The sequence below is a fragment of the Myxine glutinosa genome, chromosome 2 (genome assembly GCF_964187855.1).
Source record: "Myxine glutinosa chromosome 2, kmMyxGlut1.1, whole genome shotgun sequence".
Classification (NCBI taxonomy): domain Eukaryota; kingdom Metazoa; phylum Chordata; class Myxini; order Myxiniformes; family Myxinidae; genus Myxine; species Myxine glutinosa.
In genome coordinates this window covers 166,078,664-166,103,648 of record NC_136262.1, presented here as the reverse complement: position 1 = coordinate 166,103,648, position 24,985 = coordinate 166,078,664, and the positions used below count along the sequence as shown (strand labels likewise).

Here is a 24,985-nt window from a genome sequence, read left to right as displayed (position 1 = left end):
CAAGAGATTACATTGTTCATACACATAAAATGTATCTGCTTTGTTACCAGGTTAATTAATAAGTTACCAGGGCCAATCAATATGTTACACTGAGTTACACTTCCACAGTCACCCTCACAACAAACGGAGGTTCAGTATTCCTTGTGTCCACAGAAAACGGAATTATTCTCACCTTTGACTGTGGTTGCACCTGATGTGCTGTTGGTTACGTGAAGCATGCGCTCAGTCGGCTCTGCGTTGTCATTGTCAACAGGGTGAGTGGAAGAGGTGGGTCTGGGACATCGGGTTTGCAGATGCCCCCTCTTCCCACAGGCGTGGCACGTGAATTGTTTATAACGACATTGGAATGCACCATGTCCACCACCGCAACGCCAGCAGGTCATGCCGCCAGTCTTCTTGGGACGATACATCTCATGGGCAGATGGAGGTGGAGAAATCCGACACTTCTCTTTGTAAGTTGTGACTCTGTGCACATCCGGCGTAGACCTTGTGATGACCTGTAGACTCTCATCAGCTTGCATACACGCAGTGGCAATGTCGGTAACCTTCTTGAGGTCTGGATCTGTCTCCGAGAGCAGTTTACACAAGATAGAATCGCTGTTAATTCCAATCACAAAAAGTCTCTCAGCATCCCGTCCAGTCTTGCGCCAAACTCACAGTGTTCAGCCAGATGTCTGAGATTCAGCTACAAACTCACTCGCCGATTGGCCCTCACTTCTTTGGTGTGTATAAAACTTGTACCATGACACAATTTCCCCCGGCTTGGGTTTGCAGTGTTTCTGCACCAACTCAACTAGTGCAGCATATGACTTGGCGCGGGGTTTTTCGGGTGATAGGAGATCCTTCATCAACCTGTAGGTCTGGGATCCGCACACAGTCAGCATAATAGCACAAGACGTCGAGGTGCATCATCAGTGCCATAAATTCCATTGGCAACAAAATACTCATCCAGTCTCTCGCAAAAATCAACCCAGTCATCTGAACAGAGAATGAATTCACTCAAAATCTCGATCACAGCGACTGCCATCGTGAAAATAAAACACCACACGTGAGCTCGAACACACAGTCCAGCTCCTCGTCACCACTGTAGAGTCCTTACGAGATTGATGGCATCGCAAATCCAGGGATTCAGAGACACAGAGAAAACATCCAAACAGCGGTTTATTCCAGGAAGTGACGACACAGGAAAAAGCCCTCAGAGCACCCAAGGTGGCGGAGCCCGGAAAAGGATATGACATCACAGTGTCATAGTGTCACAGTCATAGTGTCATAGTGTCATAGTGTCATACTGTCATACTGTCATAGTGTCACATCACAACATCGTACGGATGTAAATGAGCACTCAATTTACTTTGCGTGAGTTACCCATCACGTACAGCGAATTTCACCTCCCTGCGCCTTGTATTTATTGTTATTTTTAAAAAACGCTTCGTTACACCGCCCTTGAGGCTCGGCTTGCAAGCCACCGTCTACATTTTCCAATAGAAGAGACATAATTACTATTTTATGGAAAATGTTTTTCGAATTTGTTTTTATCCTCAAAAATAGACCATAGCGAACACACATACGAATAAACACATACTTCGTGATAAAAGATTGGCCTTTAAAACCTAACCTTATGAAGGGGGACAGACATCTGTACAAACACACAAACTGAGATTGTGTTCTAAATAGTATATGGTAGATTATTTGTGTTAACAACAGTTCTAGATATAAAGTAAGAAGTAAATTAATTTTTTTTAGTTATCTAAAGGGGTTATGTAAAGCCAGCTACAATAACAATTGTCATGATTTCATTCGATATGTTGCTAAGGGATGTTTCTTCATTCAGGCACCAATGTTGGTAAGCGCCGTTGTGCCGCCGATGCAGTGCCCCTGCTACCAGCAGGTTAAGCTGGTACTGCACAGTCCACAATTATCAATCCTCCCTCCTCCCCCAAATGTACAGTAGAGGGTGCATATATAAGCTCGACAGGCAGTTCCTCCTTCTCACTCCCCATTTATTTATATTTCTTTCCCCCTTCCTCGTACTCTGTAGCTGCTGCTAACACAATAACTTCGTTTTGGGAAGTTGTCACAAGAGGATCAAGTACAACTAAAAGCTATGGCCCGGACAGCAATTTCTCGAGTACCACGATTGCACTGTTTCCATGGAGACCGCCATGTTGTTAAGCGATGCCAAGCACTCAGTTCCGATGGAGTGCTTGCAAGCAAGCCGCTTGACAAGCGATAGCAAGCAGCTTGCTAACGGAACATCCCCAATGTCTTAACAAGACCAATCATTCGGGTATAAGCTTTTACACAATGAAGCATGAAGGGGGAAGGGGTTATTTTGTTATACACTTACGTTTGAAGTTATCCACTTAATGTTACAGATTATGTAGTGCATGCTATGTATTTATATTGAGAATAATTGTTTTTATGAATCAATTGAACCTTTCCGGACTAATTCCTGTAATTCATTAGCTCCTCCCCTTGGCAACCGTCACTCAAGGCAACTCGCCCAATAGGCTCCGCCCACCCATTTACCCCATCCACTGCTCAACTCAGCTCCACTCATCAATATCTGCATGTACCCAGCGTGTATTCACAGCCATCGCCCCATATCCATCCGAGCCGCTTCCTGTCCTCATCCTGGTCGGCATCGCTGTGCCAGCTTGTCCTCGGAAGCTGCTCTGCCCCCTCTGCCCCTTTCTGCTGTTCACCATGCATCCCAACAGACTGCGGGCCCGCATCGTCGCCAAGCAGGTGAGCGGTATCCACTCCATCCCATAACAAGGTCGTGCTGCAACCACATTTTACTGACTCCCGACACTCACCTTCCGATCAGATCAAATGATCCTCGTGTTAATTCTCAGCTGATGTCCATTGGACGTTTTGAACACACTATTGATGGCATACACTGATGCAGACTATAAATGGATGCAAAATACAAGTGCTGGCACAGAACCTGTTTCTTTTAACACGACATGGTCATCCAAAGTACCTGGGTATTCTGATGACGAGGATGTGGAAATGTTATAAAGAGATGACAAAGAAAGTAGCAATGGCTAAATAAGCTTTTAGTTTTAGTTTTAAGTAAAGAAAGGAGTTTAGGAGAAAGACCCTCAACAAACAGGTGAAGAAGAGGTTTGTTAAGCCCTTCATTTGGAGAGGGTCATTCCATGCCAACCCAACTACAAAAGGGGCATTTTGTTGTCCGAGACTCAGATTTTGTTAGAAAAATTCACCTGGAGGTTTTCAGCCATGCTGGGTTTTAAATAAGGTCCTCATTACTTTTGTTAACTGGAAGCATCCAAGAGGTAGGCAGGGGTTTGGAGGGGGGGGGGGGGGGGGGAGGTGTAAAAAAATATATACGGGGGGGGGGGGGAGGGGGCTCTATATATCTGTTTATCTATCTGTCTGTCTGTTCATCTATCACGCTATCTCCTAAACGGTTGTGCAGAAATTTACTAAACTTGTTAGTTGTAATCACCATCACCACATGGCACAAAGGTGCAAGAGCAATATCATTTTTGGCCCCGTCCCCTGCCCCAGGTCAACACATCAAATACCATCAATGCAATTACCATAGGGGCACATTTTTTTTAACATTTCAAAATGAAACTTTGTATATGCAATCAGCATTGGGAGGGAAGGGGGTGGATACACGAAATATGTAACTTTATTTTGGATTTGACCTCCGGTTTATGTCCCAGGGGGGCGGGGACTTGGGGTCACGGGTCAAAACGGAAAAATAAGTTTTTAACTCAAAATTTGATATTGGGTCATTCCTGGTGGAGCTTTTTGGCATCCTTATCCCCACGTCTTTTGAAAAAAAAAAATGCAGTTATTCTAATCGGCTCCATCTGCCTGTCTGTCCGTCCGTCACGCTATCTTCTACTCAACGGTTAGGAAGAAATTCACTAAACTTCGTAATTATGATCGCCACATGGCAAGAAGGTGCAAGAGCAGTATCATTTTTGCCCTATCCCCTGGGGTGGGGTCAAAAGGTTAAATACCAAAAGATACAAATATGGGGACATTTTTAAACATTTTAAACTGAAACTTTGTATCTGCAATCAGCAATGGGGGACACATGAAATATGTAACAATTTTTTGGATTTGACCCCCGGTTTTGGTATTTTGCATCAGTTTTCACACTACACGTGGAGAAACAATATATTGTGCCGTGACAACAGCGGACATCATAAGGATGCACTCAGTGTATAAGGAGATATTGTAATTGTTGTGTTACTGTAATATGTTATTATTACTCCTGTTATTATGTATTACTGTTATTACTGTAATATATTATTAATCCGAGGACTTATGGCTCTTCCTGTAGTTTAATCCAGTCGATTTATTTCCCCATTGTCCTGTGACCTGGTAAAAGTGAACCCAAAGTGAAAAAGTGGCTTTGAACAGAAAATTCACCATGAGCTCAAATTAGATGCTGCCATCAGTGTGGAGCACCTCGTTTGACTCGTAATGAATTTAGTGGAGCAGATAGGTGAAAGGATTGTTCACTTATGGCAGAAATTATGAAATGTCTCAGACATTTTACTGCCCTGAAACAAAAAAGGAGGCAGCAATTTTGGAGACCTGCACCCTATTTTTAGCCACCCCCTTTATACCCTTCTAAAGGACCTTGTGGCTGATGAAGAAGAGTGATGTAATGAATTCTAAGAACTTGTACTGACTTCAAAGTGATATGTTCATATTTACAAAGCATCTATATAATAATACCGTAAGGACTCGACTTTGTTATCCCTTTTACGCCGCACCCAGTGACCCGATGCCCACGGCACTAATGGATTTACGATCTACGAACCGCGCTCTTTGTTTATCACGTACAGACATACTCGAAAAATCTGAATTAGCCGACGTTGGGGCCCAAAAGCATCCGATTAACTGCTGATACGACTCCATCTTACGACGCCATCGTATTGGCGTCTGCTGGGCGAAGGCGAAGCGAGCCGTCCGCTGATTGGACAGTCGAGTGGTATGAACATGGGTGGTGTGAACCAAATGGTCTTTTTATTCCCTTGAACATTTAAAATTAGGATATATAAGGAAACGTCTTTATCGTCATTTTAATAAAGTTAAATGGAGTGACGTTGCGATACTCGGGGTGCGTTGCATAAATCCTCGTAACTCAGAGAGGTGTAGCAGGTGGCGAGACGTAAGGAAGCTTAAAGATAACGAGCTGAAACAGACGAACGATATGTCAATCTCTTTCTACACCGAACGGCAATAAAAGTATGAGAGCGGGAAGGCATGGCCTGAGCACTTCGAGCAGAGAGGACTGATTGGACTTAACTTAAAGAGAAAAAATTGGAGCTTAACGGAAGAAGAAGATCCCATGAGCGCTGCCGTCACTTATCGAGGTGTGTTGAGGTCTGAAGAGATGAGGTGGTTTCTAGGAGCGATTTGCACCTTTTTACTGCTTGAGGTGAGTTCGGTTCATGTTTTGTGACTCGTAGATTTATTAATCAAAACACGGTCACAGTGGCGTCAGGCACTGTGACCGTGTATGTGACTCATATTCGCGATTACCACAGAAGCACATCGACAGGGAGTATCTATATAATAATAGCGTAAGGACTCGACTTTGTTATCCCTTTTACGCCGCACCCAGTGACCCGATGCCCACGGCACTAATGGATTTACCATCTATCCCCGATGCCATCTACCGATATAATGGATTTGCCTATGCCATCCATAATGGTACACTCTATCCATACACCACATCCTCCCTTCCGTGGATGTTCCACGGGTTTCGGCTAGTCTATATAATAATAGCGTAAGGACTCGACTTTGTCATCCCTTTTACGCCGCACCCAGTGACCCGATGCCCACGGCACTAATGGATTTACGATCTACGAACCGCACTCTTTGTTTAGCACGTACAGCCATACTCGAAAAATCTGAATTAGCCGACGTTGGGGCCCAAAAGCATCCGATTAACTGCCGATACGACGCCATCTTACGACGCCATCGTATTGGCGTCTGCTGGGCGAAGGCGAAGCAAGCCGTCCGCTGATTGGACAGGCGAAGGCGAAAGCAAGCCGTCCACTGAGTGGACAATCCAGAGCATGCATTTGTGCCGGTGTCGGCGATCGTTGTTCATATACGCACTCTTCATTCTCATCTTTCTTCCTAACTCTTACTCGGACAAGCAAATCCCCTATGCCATCCATAATGGTACACTCTATCCATACACCACATCCTCCCTTCCGTGGATGTTCCACGGGTTTCGGCTAGTGAATATGAATAGCGACAGCATTTTAGTGGTTTGACAACATATTCGGGCAGATTTGGGGCCCAAAAAATGTTTCTTTAATGATAAATCCAATAAAAAGAAAAAAAAAGAAATCCAATATAATTAAATTTAAAAGTATGAATCAAAATGGCTGAAGAAAAACAAAAACCTTTAGAGGCCATTTTTCCCCGCAAAGCGGGGGTTGGCCTTTTTCGGGCACCGTGGTTGTTTCGGGCACCACCAGTGAACTGGTACTCAATTAGCCAACACCAGGCTGAATGAATCAAAATGGCTGAATGTGGTATATTAATACTTACAAGGCATTATTACACAAATTCACAGTATTCAAAAGGTACTTGGGGCAGATTTGGGGTCATTTGAGGATGAAAACATACAAAGAACTAGAACAGCACTCTTCGACGTCAGGACATTGACTGATAAAGGCTCCGCCCACATTATTACATCATTATAATATGTGTATCAAGTTTGATTTAAATCCATTCAGCTGTGCCCAAGTTAGCACATTTTTACCTGACATGACCTCTGACATTTGACCTATTGACCACAACATTTAATCAGTACATGTTTATATCGTTCAAAAAGTATCCGACCTTTATTTTTCGTACGTAAAAAAGAAGAAGCTAGGGAGGCGTTGATTGGTGCATGTATGTAGGCGATCCTAATGCACATGCGTGAATTTTTTCACACCTGCAGAAGCTGTCATTCGACGGCAGACCGCCGAAGAGTGAGGACATGTAAGTGAGCGCCGTCGGATTTTCGTTTTTGACAAAATGACGGAAAAACTTGAACAACGCTACTGCATCAAATTTTGTGTAAAGCTTGGCGATTCCCAAGTGGAAACGATCCGCAAGATTCAACATCGTTCATTCCATTATGAAGGAGGATTTGGGCTTCAGGAGAATCTCAGCGAAGTTCGTACCAAAGCTGCTAACGATTGAGCTGAAGCAACTCCGTTTGGAGATCGCACAGGACATGCTGGAGACTGTGAACAGCGATCCCAGCTTCCTCAACACAGTGATCACTGGCGATGAGTCCTGGGTTTATGGGTACGACCCAGAAACCAAGTTGCAGTTTTGATGCAAGTTTGATGAAACACAAAATTTGATGCAGTAGCGTTGTTCAAGTTTTTCCGTCATTTTGTCAAAAACGAAAATCCGACGGCGCTCACTTACATTTCCTCACTCATCGGCGGTCTACCGTCGAATGACAGCTTCTGCAGGTGGGAAAAAATTCACGCGTACGCATTAGGATCGCCTACATACGTGCACCAATCAACGCCTCCCTAGCTTCTTTTTTTTTACGCACAAAAAATAAAGGTCGGATACTTTTTGAACACACTACGTACATACCTGTACCAAGTTTTATTTTAAATCCCTTCAGCTGTTGACAAGTTCTCACATTTTTACCTGGCATGACCTTTGGCCTTTCACCTCAGGATCCCCAAAATCTTTCAGTTAATCTTTACATCATTATACATATCTGTACCAAGTTTGAATTAGATCCCTTTAGCCATTCTCAAGTTATAGACCCATTATAGACTTTGACCTTTAACCTTTGACCTATTGAACCCAAAATCTAATCAGTTAATCTTTACATCATTATACATACCTGTACCAAGTTTGAATTAGATCAATTCAGCCATTTTTTTTTTTTTTTTTGTTGTATACAAGATCGAGGCTCGTGAAAGAGCTAACATTAATCACACAAAAAGACAAACCGACACACAAAACACAAAAAACAAGGGGAGCGGCAGACAAGATGGGGAGAGAGGGGGAAGGACACAAAAGAGAGGGGGAAGAGGGGGAAGGACACAAACACAACATTTGAGAGCAGGGACATCGGGAGGACTTGGGGGGAGGTGGGAGAGGATTAAAACATATGAACACTGCAAGGACTCTGGGGTGAATTACCGGGGGTAGAAAAGATCAAGGTTTTCGATGGGGGAAGATAAGAGATGGTGGTGAACAGCTGTTTTAAAGACCTGGAGGGAGGAGTGGGATTGAAGGGAGTGGGGGAGTTTGTTCCAGAGGCGGGAGAAAAGGGGAATGAAAGAGTGAAGGTGAGCAGAGAGCCTAGACTTTGGCAGTTTAACCATAAGAGGGTTGCAGGCAGATCTTGTGCGACCTGAAGGAATATTGGGGGGACAGAGCACAGAGAGAGCTGGGGGAGCAAGGCCGGAGAGGAGTCGGTAGAAGACAGAAAGACCACCAACCTGCCTGCGGTGAGTGAGTGAAAGGCCCTCGGCGTTGACTACATCGCAGGAGATTCCAATGATTCTGAAAGCTTTGGCCTCAACAGCGTGAAGCCGAGCAAGGTGTGAGGCAGGAGCACCAGCCCAGAGGGGGGAACAGTATTCCATTGAGCTGCGGATGAAAGCCTTGTATGTGGTGAGGAGCTCAGGTGTGCCAAGGAAGGACTTCGCACGACGGAGGATGCCCAGTCGGCGACTGGCTTTGGAGGCCAGCTTGGAAATGTGGTTTTCCCAAGAAAGATCATGGCAGATAGTGAGACCCAAAAGCTTGAGCGACAGAACTTCTTGGAGAGGATTGTTGAGAAAGTAGATGGGAGGGTTGTCTAGTCGGTCCTTTCGGAGAGACATTGTAAGAGTGCGAGATTTGTCAGGATTGAAAGACATGTTCCACTTGTTTGACCAGTCTGTGATTTTGTCCAGGTCTGCAGAGAGTGAGGAGGCTGCAGACTGCCGATCTGAGGGATGAGGAATGGAGCGACAGAGAGTAGAGTCGTCAGCAAAGAGATAGAGAGGATTTTCAAGAGAGTCAGAGAGATCATTGATGAAGACCAGAAAAAGCACAGGGCCCAGAACACTACCTTGGGGAACTCCAGCCTGAACAGGAAGAGGAGATGAGAGAAACCCATTCAGGGCCACACGTTGACTACGACCAGAGAGGAAGTCCGCCAGCCATGCGTGGAAATTTCCATGGATACCAAAGGAGGAGAGTTTGGAGAGCAGAGCAGGGTGCCAGACCATATCGAAGGCATGTGAAATGTCAAGGGAGACAGCTCTAATTTCCTGTTTGGCGTTGAGGACCTCCATCCATTGTTGAGAAAGCAGAAGCAGCATGTCCAGAGTAGAGTGACCAGGTCTGAAACCAAAATTTCGACTTATAGACCTATTACAGGCTTTCACCTTTGACCTTTGACCCCACAATATAATCACTGAATCTTTACAATATTGTACATACCTGTACCAAGTTTTAATTTGATCACTTCAGCCGTTCTCAAGTTATAGACCTATTACAGATTTGACCTTTGATCTTTGACCCCAAAATCTAATCACTTCATCTTTACAATAGTATACATACCTGTATCAAGTTTGAATTAGATCATTTCGGCCATTCTCCAGTTTTAGACCAATTACAGATTTGACCTTTGACCTCAAAATCTAATGAGTTAATCTTTACATCATTATACATACCTGTACTAAGATAGAATTGGGTCACTTCAGCCGTTTTCAAGTTATAGACCTATTACAGACTTTGACCTTTGATCTTTGACCTCTTGACTCCAAAATGGAATCAGTTCATCTTTACATCATTTTACATAAGTGTACCAAATTTGGTCAGAATCCCATCACTGGTTCACAAGTTTTCGCGGTAACAGTATTTTCACCTAACATGACCTCTGACCTTTGCTGTTGGACCTCGTGACCCCAAAATCTAATCAGTTCATCTTTACCTCATTTATACATACCTGCACCAAGTTTGACTGAGATCCCTTGAGCCGTTCTCAAGTTATCGCGGTAACGAAAACCTGTCATGGATGGACGGACGGACGGACGGATAGCCGGACGGACAACCTGAAAACATAATGCCTTCGGCGACTTCGTCGGCGGAGGCATAACAATTTCTGCGATAAAGAGAATGTACAAAGAGTAAACTGCCTCACACTGAGCATGCAGAAACTTCATGAGTAGTCTTCAAAGTTTCATGCACATATTCCAGTAGTAGAGCTGTGGATGCTGATTGGCCATGTTTGTCTCCCAGTCTGGAAATGACATCAAAAGGTTTGGATTTGATGATTCCTTGTCGGCATCATAAGCCTGTCATTTGAGAACAGATAGAGCAGCCAGAGTTATATGATGGGCCCACTGACCTCTTGCAGTATTGGACCCCTTCTGCAACCAAACTGCTCAACCTTCTGTATCAACACTGGCTGTTGACATCATGGAGGACCATCCACTGCACTACAACCAGTTTCCAAGCACAGCAAGGAGAGCCATTTCAATATGAGGGCTGCCCATCGTTTTGGCACCTTGAGCATCCTATATGGGTGGATATGTGCACCTTATAAGTATACATATTACTATTATGTCCACTGTATATCCTTGGCTATAGTGTAGAGTGGTTGGTGAGCTAGAAGTACTGTGACTTGGCCAGGGTTTAAATGTGATGTTGTATTGTGAAGTATGTTCATACCATGTTTAACTATGGCCACAGAATGAACATTCTCCCTGAACAGGGACAATAACTCTATCACTGCTGGAGGGTGGGCAACCTTGTCTTGCAAGCTGGCAAAATACCCAGACCATGAAATGTTGTCATTTTCATGCAGTTGCCCTTAATGCACTTACGCCTCTTGGTGTCACGTGGGTCAAAGAATCACGATACTTGCTTCCAGATAACAAGGCATCACCTATATTGAAGGAATTGGCCACACTTGTCGCCCTTATTTTCCTCAAGCTCTGGTACTGCTGCCAACAGTTTCTACTTAAATCTTGCGTTATTCACTCTTGTTGCAGATCCACCAAGCTTTTCAAGGCACCGGCAATGCATCTTGACGAGTTCAGATATCCTGAATACTGTATTTCCACCATCATTAAATTATTCGATTCGATGAAGCCTGGTGTTGGCTTAGCGGTTAGGGCGCTGGCTTGGGATCCTAGGATCCTGGGTTCGAATCCCGGTCGATCGCTGAATTAACGCCAGGGGGGTTGACTCAGCCTGTCATCCTTCCGAGTTTGGCAAATTGAGTACCAGCTTGCTGGGATGAATGATCCCGGTGTGTACCCCGGTTTAGAATAGGTACACCGTATCCCTGCGCATCGTAAGAGCGTGACCAAGGGTTGGCGTCAGGAAGGGCATCCGGCCATAAAAACATTGCCTCAAACAGGGAACCATGATTGTCATGGGGCCCGCAAGGCTAGCCCCCGCTCTAGCGGGGAAAATGGCCTTAAAACGATCATTTGTTCATATTAAATTATTCGATGTGTGAAATGAGCTCTGCTGAGGCAATAGTGTCAGCACTTGTGTTGTGACCTTCACTGCTTGCTTCACATTGCCTGTCACAGGATCTGCATTATGTGTACAGTGTTGTGTAACATTTCTCGTGGTACACTGCGTCAATTGCAGTTGTATTGCCCTGTGATAGTTTTCTTATCAATTACCTGTCTTGGATTCACAATGAGCTGCGCATTTCTGTCAAAGGGAATGCTGATGCCTTATGATCAACGTTACTGTTTTTGACTTTATCACAGAAAATGCACAACTTCTCTTGTTGTGCCTGTGCATGGCCGATACTCACTCTAAGCTTCTTTTTTAACAGGTGTAGATGAGGTGTCTTTTTATTGCTTTTCTCTTCTGTTTGGAGCTCTGTCTATCTCCCTCATGCTGCATTCAGGAAGCAAGCTCCATGCCACTTTGCTTTGTTTCTCTGTAAGGTTTGTTCGATTCCAAAGCCATCATTTATTATTGATGTCATTATTAAAGGGTAAGGCATCCAGTGTTTCAAGAGTTCTCAAATTAGCAGCCAGAGATGTATCCAGTGTCAGTTGTGTCCTTCCTCCATTTATCTGGATCTAGTAGAGCACTTCCATCATCCTTCTGGCATAGAACACACAGAGTTTGTACGGGTGTTTTAGGAGCTTATGAAGGACCTGCTACATTCAGCTGCAGTGGACTTGCCACCGTTGCTCAACACAGCAATCTGGAAATAAGAATTACAAGATATTGATAATGCTAAAAATAAAACAAAATAAAATTTTAAAAAACGTCTCTGGACCTAATACTATAACATTTGTAGGTTGATTACTCCCAAATGAACCCCAATTTTGGCCCCAAATTAGGCGCAAAGACTTTGCAAAACCAAATAGGTGTGCTTATTGAGCCAAATTATGTTATCACTGTACATACTGTATGTCTAATATATATGGTCAGAATCTGTTAAAATAGTTGTTCACATTAGAAGCATTTATCGGCGGTTGTGCGGATAGTTTTGACGGGCCCCCTATTTGGGTTGGCTAAAAAGGTGCCCAAAACCTCTACTGCCTTTTTTTTCTTTGTTTAAGGGCGGTTGTGCGGATAGTTTTGACGGGCCCCCTATTTGGGTTGGCTAAAAAGGTGCCCAAAACCTCTACTGCCTTTTTTTTCTTTGTTTAAGGGCAGTCATCATTGGGCAGGCTATGTCTGTGAGAAATTTCGTAATTTCTGCGGAAGTGAACAATCTGCTCATTTTTGTCACGTATCTGCTCCATTAATTGAGCATTCAAGAAAAAAAAGAAAAAATAGGAGCCCCCTCACTCACTTTTGGCAATTGCCAGACATGGGGTCAGTGACGAGTTCTATTTGAACTTCTGCCCAACCCTTTACCCTGCAGGGGATGCGGATCTTACAATTTTAATATTGCTGTAACAGTTACTTAGGGACCACAACACTTTTGGTTTCGCGTCCCCCCACTGGTCATTATAACTCTCTGAAATTTGCTATTTTTACCAAGTTTAGGCCAAAATAACTCATGTTGGGGCGGAGGGAGGGGGAGGAGGGGGTTCCAAAAAAGCACGCAAATATACTTTTGGATAGGTTTTCATGAGATCTGCAAGAATCAAGCAAAATATTTTGGTACCTATCCTTGCATTTTGGAATTTTGGTGGATTTTTGAAGTTTCATTTGTTATGCATTCAAGCATTGCTTATTGCCACTTTGGTTATTGCCGAGTGCAACATAGTCCTAACCGAACTTGCGTTTTTCTTCAATCTCGGATAATCTGCAGTTATATCGACAATAAAAAGGTGGCAGGGTGTGGAGGTGTGCTCTACAATAAAAAGTGTGCTTCCAGTGGCACTAGCTTGGAGCTGAGGGGTTGCCCAATCTCAATCAAATCCCCTCATCATCACCTTCTTTCTAATGTATACTCCTGTTTCCTTCAGGTGCTCCTCATAGGTTATTCTAGCTAGCCCTGGAATCAATAAAGTCACTCTACATTGAACCCTCTCTATGAAAGCTATGTCATTCCGTCCTACCTCCCCCTGCCTGAAACTTGCTTTCTGGTGGTCTATACCAATCACGAGGATGCCCGACTTTCACAGATTGCAGTGAAGGGGGTTTAAATTTTTTTACAGCGTAGCCCGTAGGGCAATGCCGTCTAGAACAGCATTTGTTTGCCCGTATGTATGTCCTCACAAACGTACACCAATCAGAGATAAGGATCTGGACACATGATAGGGGGACAGCATTTAGTAACTATTCTAGTTGCATATTTTACTAAAAGGAAATATAATAACCTGCTGTGGAATGTTTTGGGGTTGCAGCAAGTGTCGAAAGGTAGGAAGTTTCAGAAAGTCCTCAATACAATTATGATTTTGAAATGCGATTGACATGGACCTTGCTCCCAAATGCGGAAGTGAACAGATGATAACTGTTCGCTGTTTTGATAATATAAATACAATCTTGATTTAACATTATATTTTGATATATACAGTCGGACCCCGCTATTCGCGGTTCCGCTGTTCGTGAGTTCCGCTTATTCACGGTTGATAAAATGCGACCTGTTTCTCTATTCGTGGAAATGTGTCCCGCAAATTCGTGGTTTTTTTTTATTCGCACCCGTGTCCCAGAAATTCGCGGTTTTAAGGGGGTGCAAAAAAATTGTTTTCACGAGCTGTGAGCTTGACAAATTTATAAAACCCATCTTTCACCAGCCATGCACAAAGCAGCTGGACATACACAAAAAAAACTTCTTCTACGAGCCATGAGCATGCCCTGCTCCTGTGTTCGCTGTCGTGTGTTTCGCGTTATCATGGCTTTCGTGGGATATCCCGTCATTCACACTGTGAACAGCTTCACGTGATATCCCATCATTCACATTGTGAATACCTTCACGTGATATCCCATCATTCACACTGTGAATAGCTTCACGTGATATCCTGCCACCGTTCACAGGTAAACGATGTTTTGCGGGATATCCCAACAGACGGTAAACATTGCTTCGCGGGATATCCCACCAGCTGCAAAACACGTCATCCCTACGAGTTACTGCACAGCATGAAAACATACCACAGTATCTATTAGTGCAATTAGCTGTTTCCCTTTTCCCCATTGAAACAATGGCACGGCATGCATTCACGGAATTTTATGGACATTCGTGGGTTTTGTCTCGCCATTTCCGGGACTTTCATCAACCTTCGCGGATTTATCGTTGACATTCTCGGGATTTGGGGATTTTGCCTTGCCATTCGCTGTTTGTTCCTCGCTATTCGTGGATTTTCACGATTCGGGAACCAATCCCCCCTTTTTCCATTGAAACAATGCCTTGCTATTCGCGGTTTCGCAATTTGTGGCATTTCCCTGGAACGTATCCCCTGCGAATATTGGGGTCCGACTGTATTAACATTGTAGTATTAATTTGTGATTGTAATGATGAATGATGTTGTAAACCTAGAAGAGCGAGCCAAAATCGAAATGAGTGTGTGTAAAACTACTTTTTTCTGTATTGGTCTGGACCTGACACGACAATGTCCTCAATATGTAGTAATGGGGAATGATAATTACACAGCACTACTGTTTTTGGTGAGTCATAATGTGGAAAACCTGTACTGCCTTCTGACAAAGCCAGTTGGAGTGAAGAAATCAAAGCAGTAAAGCATTGGGGATGACCGGTTAATGTGAGGCTACAGCTGCAGTGAAATATTTAGGGATCAATTGATGGTGTCTCACTAATGAACATTGGTCAGGATGAAGCAAACCTCGTATGAAATGCCACAATCATTGCTGCACATGCATGGAAAAACTGTTTGTTGTGTAGTAGCCAGAGACATATTGGTTCCAGTAAACCATTTAGATTACACTTTGAACAATTGGCTCATGCTAACATATTGATTCAAAAAAATGCTGTTTTATACTCAATGCAGTGAGCATTGAAAAGTGTCGGAGTTTCACCCAAAAAGTAATTTCCTGTTTTTGTTTTCCTTCAACATGTACAGCATGCCAAAGCAAAGAAATCTTGTTGAAACTTTTGTGTGTTCCACAACTTCTGTTTCAGTTTAAATAAAATCCAACAGAGGGCAGGAGATATCCAGTAGTTGAGAACGTTGGGTTCAGGTTATGTTTGTGCAAATAAATTGTATTGTTATTACCATAATCACAATACCTCAAAAAGTTGTGGACGGATTATGACAAAACTAGGTGGATGAGTTGGTTAGGTGATAAGTACAAGCCGATTATATTTTGGTTCAGGTCCGATTCCAGATCGGACCTATCAGTGGGATACAAAACGTAAACTGTTCAGACTGGCGGAGGTATGTGCTCTATCGAGTGCCGTTCTAGTGTTGTGTTGTATTTTTATTTGTGCAAAACAATGATTTACTGCCTTACAGTTGAAGGAATACAAAGAAGATAGATATATTGACATATGGAAGTTGTGTATGGTGAGTCTTGTGTTGATACCAGCATAGTGAGAGTGGTGTGGAGAACTGACCTCAAACACAGGCAATGTATTTGCTGACTGGCGACTGCAGTGACAAAATGTAACAAACGGATAATGCACATCTTTATCCACAATGATCAGCACAATGTGAATCATGTTGTAGCATACGCTCTCTCTCGCTCTCTCTCTCTGTCTCTCTCTCTCTCTGATGCACCGTGCTTTTCACAGAGCATTGGTGCTGCCAAAGCAACATCCTGAGCCAGGGTTATACTCAGTGGTTTGCTATTGCTTATCTATCACTAGTTGCGGTAGTAATTTGGAATTTGGCCATGGTGCCGGCAATAGCTCGCACCATGGCAAAATGGTGGAACGTAGGTGGAACGCCCATTTAACATCCATCCGAGGGACGGCAAACACATTGATGAATCACCTTGCCTGTGAAACACCGGGATGACAGTTTATAGCTCGGTTCGGGATTCAAACCCAGGCTATACAGCTTAGAGGCGAGTGTATATTCATTGAGGTCGTCTCGCTAGCCATGTTATAACATACAGGCTGTCATAAAATTCTGGCAGAAATGTATCCAAGGAGATGGGTATTAATTTAAAAAAATATATTGTTGTATTCATTCATTCATATTCATTCATTCACCTACAGTGGGGTGAAAAAGTACGAGTCAACTCAAATCACTGTCAAGCTTTCTCAGATCACGATTTCAAACATACTTGTACATATGTCATAATATTGAAGATAAGTATCCATATTCTTTAATTTATTTTAGTTTTTATTGGATGACACTTTGTCTTAACAGAATAAATGAAGTGTGAATACATTTGTGAGAAAGATAAAATTTATGTGAGCAGTCTGACTATGCTCTGGAGTGCATTACAACACTATTGGGATGGGAAAAGATTGGCTCAAACATAATCCGTAAACAAATTAAATCAATCCCAAATGGAATTGAGGCAGTTCTCAAGGCAAAAGGGCGTCACACTGATTATTAATTGCACCTAAAGACAGATTTGATTTTTCCTGTTATAATAAGTGTTTTTCCAATTATAATAATCCTTAAGAGTTCATGGAAATCTTTAGAAAATGGTTTTGGTTTCATAATGATTTATTTTATCACGTCTCAATTAATAAATTTCCATACTTTTGAACTCCCACTGTATATCATGTCTTTTTTATGTTGAAGGCTCCAGTCATGGAATATATAGTCCTTACTGAGGCCAGGCCTTAATAAAATAACTGCATTGATAGAAAACTGAATAAAGAGAGAATAGTGTAAGAGTTTTTGAGGAAGTAAAAAAACCTGCATTTTGAAAAGGGGAAGGTCGTAAGTTTTTGGAAATACATGAGAAGGTTAAGAGTTCCAGAGTTTGGCAGTGGAGGGGAAGAAACAAACATCATAACAGCCCACCATTGACTTGCTAATGGCCACACAATAATCATGCTATGTAGTGCTTTGTCGAATAATTTGTGGTCTCGCTAATGGCAGAGGTATACAAGCAGAAAGTTATCGGGGCAGAAACCAAAGTAATATAAATAAGTGATGCCAGCAAACAATAAATGAATCCTGAGAAAACAAAATTTAAGGCATTATTTTTGGAATCATTTGTTTTTGTATTGTTGTAGTCACGTGGGTGGTTGCAGTTGCCTGGTATGAGTCTGGCAAGTCGTCTCAATGCAACCGTAATGGCCAAATGAGTCAGCGGTCCCGGGCCAGATTACGGACTTTCCCACTTCCGATATTGTACCCGTGGGACCGTCATAACAGCCAAGCACTATGCCAAATGGTACCGTATGCCTCATCTATAATTAGGCCATTAGCAAAGCGGCGCACAGTATGGTCTTGATATACGGCGCTAGTAGCCATTGGCAATTCACTCTCAAAGGGCTTTCCTCAATTACTAATGAGTGACCAGTATGACCCAAATTCACCGCAAGACCAGATATATATAATTGCAAATTATGGTACATAATGGACGGAATACAAAGGAAGCAAACAACAATTATAATGGCAATAAATAAATCCCCTTACCCACTTCTGTTCATTCATGCCCACGTAGCAACGACAAATAATTGGGAGCCTTAATTTTCTATGCCTTATGAGTTATGACTGAGAAAGCAAACGATGGTAGATTAGACAGAGGAAAGCCACGAGACAGAAAGGAATACCGTGTGATGCCCGGGCGGGACGCCGCAGGAAGATGGAAGTCAGGTCTTGGCTGATCTGCAAGGATGAACGGCTGCCTCGTTCCATCACTCCGTGTGCTGTTAGGAGAGGAGAGGGTGTGGCTCTGCCTTGGTGGGCGGACTGGTGTGAAGACGAAACGCAGCTTCCACTCAGTCGATTCTGGATATCTCCTCCACTTCTGACGTCGCTCCTCCTTTTATGGCCTTGGCCTTGTACATCCGCAATGATGTACCACACCCCTCCCTCTCACTCACTATTGGACAAGGGCCCCGTTTGATGGGTGAAGGACCGCCCCCCCACACCCCCTCCTATTTGTCACTCAGATGGTCCCCTCTCCCTTTAAAGCAGGAGTGAATCCATTTCCACACCTAAACTGGCACCAGAACGCTTAATAGAACATTTAGACAGATTCACAAAGGTAAGAACTAAGAACATTAAAAACAAGCTCAGAGGAATGGGGATATGTAGACTTAAACACCATGGTAGGTAGATATCGTCTATCTATTACATAAGCGATGCATATTTAATATCAAAATTAATTACTTTACATTTATGCTATTGCATTCAATAAGGAAATGTTTTCCCTGTTTGTCGTTGAAGGCGGCAAAAAGGGTTGGCGTCAGGAAGGGCATCCGGCCGTAAAACATTGCTTCAAAAAGGGGACCAAAAAACAACAACTACCACGGTCCCCGAAAAGGCCAACCCCCGCTTTGCGGGGAAAAATGGCCTCTAAACGGTGGGGGATTCAATAAGGAAATGACTAAACGATACTAAGCAATGTTAATCCCTAGGATTCATTTAATCAACAGCATGATGTCTGTATATATTTCGATATAGTTCCCGCAGTATATCCTACTCACGTAACATCCTACTCTTGTCAAAATGCAAAACATTACAAGCATGGAAGAAGAAAAGTTATAAATTTATGCATAAGTTTACCTTTAAACAACAGGAACAGTTGAGGAGAAACAGTGCAAGAAGGTGCCCGCCGAGGGTAAAGAACACAAGAAGGAGCTGAGGAAAAAAAGAGTGCAAGAAGGTGCCGGTCGAGGGGAAAAAGTCCAAGAAGGTGCCAGAGAGAAGGAGTGTGAGAAGATGTCTAGAAGAAAAAGTGCAATATAAGAGGACAGAGAGTGAAAGAGAGAGTGAGAAAGAGAGAAAGAAAGATGTTATAGAGTCTCGTGTACATGTTGAACAGTGCTGTTTATTATAAATTGATGTGAGCGGAAGTCTTCTGAGCCACCGAGGAGTGCACTCTATTTGTCTGGTGTGTGTCTCAAGATACCACTGAATGACGACGAGAATGGGATTTTGTATTCCCTAGATCAAGTTGTTTATCGGAGGAGAGGTTGAGTGTTCCTGCCAAATAACAATGCGGTGTTCTTCATTTTGGCATGAGCTAAAAATCCAGAGGTCTTCATCAAGTTGCACAAGTGTTATCGGTGTAAAAATAAAATAGAGGTGACTGTGGGATTCGTTGGGCAACTGGGTGAAGTCAACCTTTCTTGGGAGACTTTTGGTACATACATACAACCTGAAATGTTTGTGCTGCCAATAACAGTATTGAAAACCCTTGTAAAGAAAGCCATAACTGGGCGGTTTTGGAAACGAAACGCACCATATTGCTAACTACTGTTGGGCCTGAAGTCTACACGACTTTGACGAACTTACTGGTCCTGGCCAAGCCATAGGACAGACAGTTGGCACAGATTACCGTGGTGCTCAAGAAGCATTATCATCCTGAACCAGCGAAGATTGCTGAAAGCCACAAGTTTGGTACCAGGAACCAATTACCCAGAGAGGAAATGGATGAGTACATTGTGGCACTTAAAAACTCTTGATCCATTGTCATTTAGGTGTTTTTTTTTGTGAAAAGAACTTGGAGAGATCAGTTTATATGTCGACTGATATATGAGTACATGTGCAGAAAACTGTTGAGCATGCCAGGATTGACATTTTAATTGGCATGCCAGACTGCCATCGCTATGGACATGGCAGACAAGTATTCCAGAGGGTTTTGAGATGAGTTGGTGGTTTTTGAGTTGGTGGTAAGTCAATGATGTCTGCATCTGTGTGTGGCGTGAACAAGCTGTATGGTAAGAGGCAGAATGCTCCAAGGTATTCACCTGGTTGCTATGAAAAGTTACCAGTGGAAGTACCCTGAGTATGGTGTGTTATCATTGTATTGGACGGCACCTGTCCCACACCTGCCCATGATTGAATAACCTGATAACCTGAAGGTTATCCATGCAAGAAAATTTAGATATGCTGCTTCTGCTCTCCCGACAATGGATGGAGGCCCTCAATGTCAGACATGAGATCAGGGCCATCTTGCAAGACATATTTCAAGCTTTCGATACAGTCTAGCATCCTGCCATATTTTCCAAACTCCATTTGCTATTTTGCAAACACTGCTATCTACTTTTTTAACAATCCTTTTGAATAAGTTGAGTCACTCAAACTCTTGGGTCTCACTATCAGCCATGATCTTTCCTGGGAAAACCACATTTGAAAGTTGGCCGCCAAAGCCAGTTGTCGACTGGGCATCCTCTGTCGTGCAAAGTCCTTCCTTGGCACACCCGAAGCCTTATCCACCTACAAAACTTTCATTTGCAGCTTGGTGGAATACTGCCACCCCTCTGCACTAATGCTCGTGCCTCACACCTTACTCAGGTTAATGCCATGGAAACAAAGATCTTCAAGATCATTGGAATTACCCGAGATGAAGCTGAGTGTAATGGTCTATCTCTTTGCCAATGCATACAGGTACAGTATGTGTTCTCTCTGTCTTGTACCGCCTCCTTTTCTGGTCTTTTGATAGGGGCATTCTACTTCTTCCTTTCTGATCCTCTCCATGTTTTGTAGGTTTCTGCATGGTGCACGCTTGGAACCCCTTCTGGTAAAACTCCCAAAATCCATAATCACTGCTCACCTCCAATCATTCGTTACTGTTACGGATCCGTCACGTCCACTTTTGTTGTTATTATATACTTGTAGGATTTTTAGTTTCAGGTAATTTTGTTGTTAAGATTTTTATGTGAAATGGAGATGACTTTAGCAAAAGGTAAAAATAAATGTTTGTGGAGGAAAAAGGAAAACGTGGCAAAGAACCGGAAGCTGGAGGAGGAGGAGGAGAATGGCCATGATAGAGATACAGCCGTGAATCGCGTGGAGGCTGCGAGCGGACTTTTTTGATATTGGTCACGAATGAGTTGAGGATTCCCGGGAAAGGGATTGCCCGCGACATCGTCATATATTGCGAGTGCAATTAAACCTGCATCTCAGGTTTTATCACCAAGTGTGAGTCGTCGTTGGAGAAATCGAGCGCCTCCATTCCGGGCCTATATGCCATTTTGTCCTCGAAGAAGAAGAGGCTGTCTGCTTGGTGCATCTTGTTTTGCCATTGGGATTTCCATGTCGACCTCATCGTGTTGATTACCGTTGGTTTACCTATCGGCTCAATTCCCATATCGACCTCTCACCTCGTAACTCCTCAACCACAGTCGCGCCAATACCAGCCTATTGATTTGCCGTTCTGCACGACCTCGATCTCCAACCAGCGTGGAGATCTGTGCACGGACTTTGGGGAATGTTACATTCCACTCACTTTTGGCGTATCATGAGTTCATTGCTTTGAGAGCATTGGGGAATGATAGTACCATCATACTGTATGTATTGTTCATTTGATGCAAGTGACATTTTCATTGTACTTTCATAGTGTTATTGTTGTGTATATGAGAGTTCTTAATACAATTACTTGTTTTGTTCTACAATTGCATTGGTGTGGTTTTGCCATGGTTTATTAGAAAACGCAAAATAGCAAATCTTTCTGCCGTGTTCCGCTCCAGACTCTGAGGTGCACCGTAACCGGGGTTTTGGGAGGTAATACGTAACAGTTACCATCTGTGGAACTAACTTCCACATTCTCTTCAATTTCATTCTTCTCTCCAGGTCTTCAGGACAGCTGTTCACCACCATCTCAGATCATCCCTCATCCAAATCCATGATCTATTCTACCTCTGCTAACTACTTCCATCCCCACTTTTCCAATTTTTCCTTCATGAGAGTTTGCTTCTGTTTCCATCTTGTCCATGCCTGCATCTTCCCCTACCTTTCATTCTTACTCACATCCCTTGTTTGTCCCTCAGCCCTGCTGTTGGCATTTCTCCCCTCTCTTTCTGCGGTTCCTCCTGTTCTGTTGCAACCTGATCCATTCTGTTCTAGCTCTTTCATGAGCCTTGAGTTTGCATACAAAGAAAAAAAACACGGGAATTGAGTACAGTAAATTTTAGACAATTCTCATAGCAGGTCAGGTCGGGTATGGGAGCATGCGCCGGCGCAGCACATCACCGCATCAACTTTCCGATGGTACTCCAGGGGCCTCCATCTGGCCATTACCCAGGCTGATGCCTGGCCCATCCCTATCTCCTTGAGATGCCGATCAACAGGTCTGCTGCAACCACGAGGCATGCGGTCAGCCCGTTGGCCTCCTCCACTCATGAGGCTCCCTTGCTGAGAGTATCTGGTGAGCTGGATCAGCGTCTGGAAAACGAGCCACATGACCATACAGCCACAGCTGATGCTCACGGACCATACAGGAAACGAATCTCATCTGAGTCTCTCTCAGCAACCACTCGTTGGACACGAAGTCCGACCAGCAATAGCCAAGGATTCTCCGAAGAGACATGGTTCCGAAGGAGTTAAGTCTCATTTTCTGGCCCTAGGTAAGGGCCCAAGTCTCGCATCTGTAGAGCAGGACTGGAAGCACCAAGGACTTAAAGACTCTGACTTTTGTCCTCCTGCATAGATACCGACAGCGCCACACCCCATGATCCAGTCAATCCATGACTCCCCAGGCCCGACCCAGACGTCTATCACCCTCTGGCTCACAACATGCGGAGACATGAATAACACTGCCAAGGTAAGTGAATCTCTTCGTGACCTCAACATCTTCACCACAAACAGGTACAGACAAGACAGCAGCATCCAAGATGTCATCGAAAGCCTGGATCTTGGTTTTGACACAGGAAATCCGTAATCACAGCGGCTCCGCCTCCTCATTCAGTGCCTGGAGGGCCCCCGTAGGAATATCCAGCGTCTCGGCAAAGATGACTGCATCATCTGCGAAATTAAGGTCAGAGATCTTGACACTTCCAAACGATGCACTGCAGCCTGACCTCTCCGACATCCTCCCCAGAATCCAGTCCATACAAGCGCTGAAGAGTGTGGGAGCCAGTACACACCCCTGCCGAACTCCAGTAACAACTGTTACTAATTCAGAGATGGAGCCACCACACCTCACAGCACTCTCAATACCAGAGTATAGTTCAGAGATCAGATAGAACAGCGTTGGTGGCACCCCACGAAGACCAATAATTCACCAGAGGGCATCTTGATTCACCGAATCAATCGCTTTGCGGAGATCAACATAGGCTGCAAGCAGCCTCTGGCGAAACTCTCGCTTGCGTTCGGTGAGGACCCGTAGCACAAGGATACGGTCAATCGTTGACCTCTTTGGTGTAAAGCTCGACTGCTCTTGTCGCTGGTGCTAGAGCAGATGTCGGCGAACCCTCTCAAGAATGATCCAAGCAAAGACCTTGCCTGGCACCGAGAGTAGCGTCACCCCTCGGTAGTTGTTGCAGTTCTGGTGATCACCCTTCCCTTTCCAGAGAGGGGCAACAAGGCCCCTCCTCCAGTCAGTTGGAATCATGCCTGTGCTCCAAAGAGAGCACAGAACTGCATGCAACGACTCAAGTTCAGCATTTCCACCAGCCTTGAGAAGCTCAGCATGGATGCCACAAATCCCTGGAGCTTTGCCCCCTTTCAGCCGGTTTACCGCCGCCTGTGTTTCCACAAGTGAAGACGGTTCACAGTTAATTGGGGGGGGGGGGGGGGGGGGGTCAGCATTTGGGATAGCAACACCCCTGACATCCAACTCAACAGACAGTGGGTCAGCATGGTACAGCCGCTCAAAGTAACCAGCCCAGCAATTTCCATATCTGCAAATTCAATTTATGATGCAGTTGAATGTAGGCCATTATCACTAATTCTAATACATTATCACCACTAGACCAATTTATACATGAAGGATTTTGAATATATTGTTGCGGTCACGGGCGGTCTGGATAACTCTGGTCCGAATCCATGAGTAACGTTAATGTGACCGAAAGTGCCAGTGAACCCTGCGTCTCCTCGGAAAAACTTTCGGGCCTTTGTGCTATGCTGCCACCCGGTGGAGCCGCAGGTTCGGGCGTGTCCCCCGCCGAGTCACCATGTGACCGATACTGATTAAGGAGGCCGAGCTTACCTTGTCAGGTGATGACCTCTGGTCTATCAATTATGCTATAAACCCCCATACCACTGTATGCCACCACTTGGGCAAGCAGAATGCACCACACTTATAGAGAATAAGCAATTTTATTTACACACACAAATACTGTATGTACATCACCAATACCATTCAACAAAACTTTCCCTGTTACCCCTACGCGGCACCCGTGACCCACAGAATATCAGATATGTACAGTTAACGTAGAAATTCTAATATCGGGCCCACAGACATACGACAAGAAAAATATAGATAGAAAGAAAGCAAGAAAAAGAGTTGTGGTTGAGTTGGACCCTTCTAACCTCGGCGACGGCTCTAAGGGGCTGGCGTGAGCCTCTGGATGGTTGCTCAAGCTGCAAGCCCGCGGCTACTGGAGGGCGTGGGATGCACGAGGGTGAGTGGCACACTAGCCCTCCCGTCTTTATTCGGTTGATGTTCTTTGATGATACCAAACACCCCGTGGCCATGAGGTCCATGGCAATAACCCCCCACTACACTGAGATATAATGACAGCTTCCTTCTCCACGCTGGCATGTCC

The 24,985-nt window shown here is 44.1% G+C and overlaps 1 protein-coding gene across 2 annotated transcripts in view; it reads left to right on the top strand.

Moving 5' to 3' along the window:
* Positions 1-2,530: 2,530 nt before the first annotated feature.
* Positions 2,531-24,985, top strand: part of LRRC49 (leucine rich repeat containing 49) — a 328,874-nt gene continuing 306,419 nt past the window's right edge. For both annotated transcript variants that reach the window (XM_068106816.2, XM_068106815.2), the window contains exon 1: positions 2,531-2,748. In XM_068106816.2, coding sequence (XP_067962917.2) covers positions 2,707-2,748 — 42 coding nt within the window. In that variant the 5' untranslated portion in view covers positions 2,531-2,706. The remainder of the gene's footprint in view (positions 2,749-24,985) is intronic.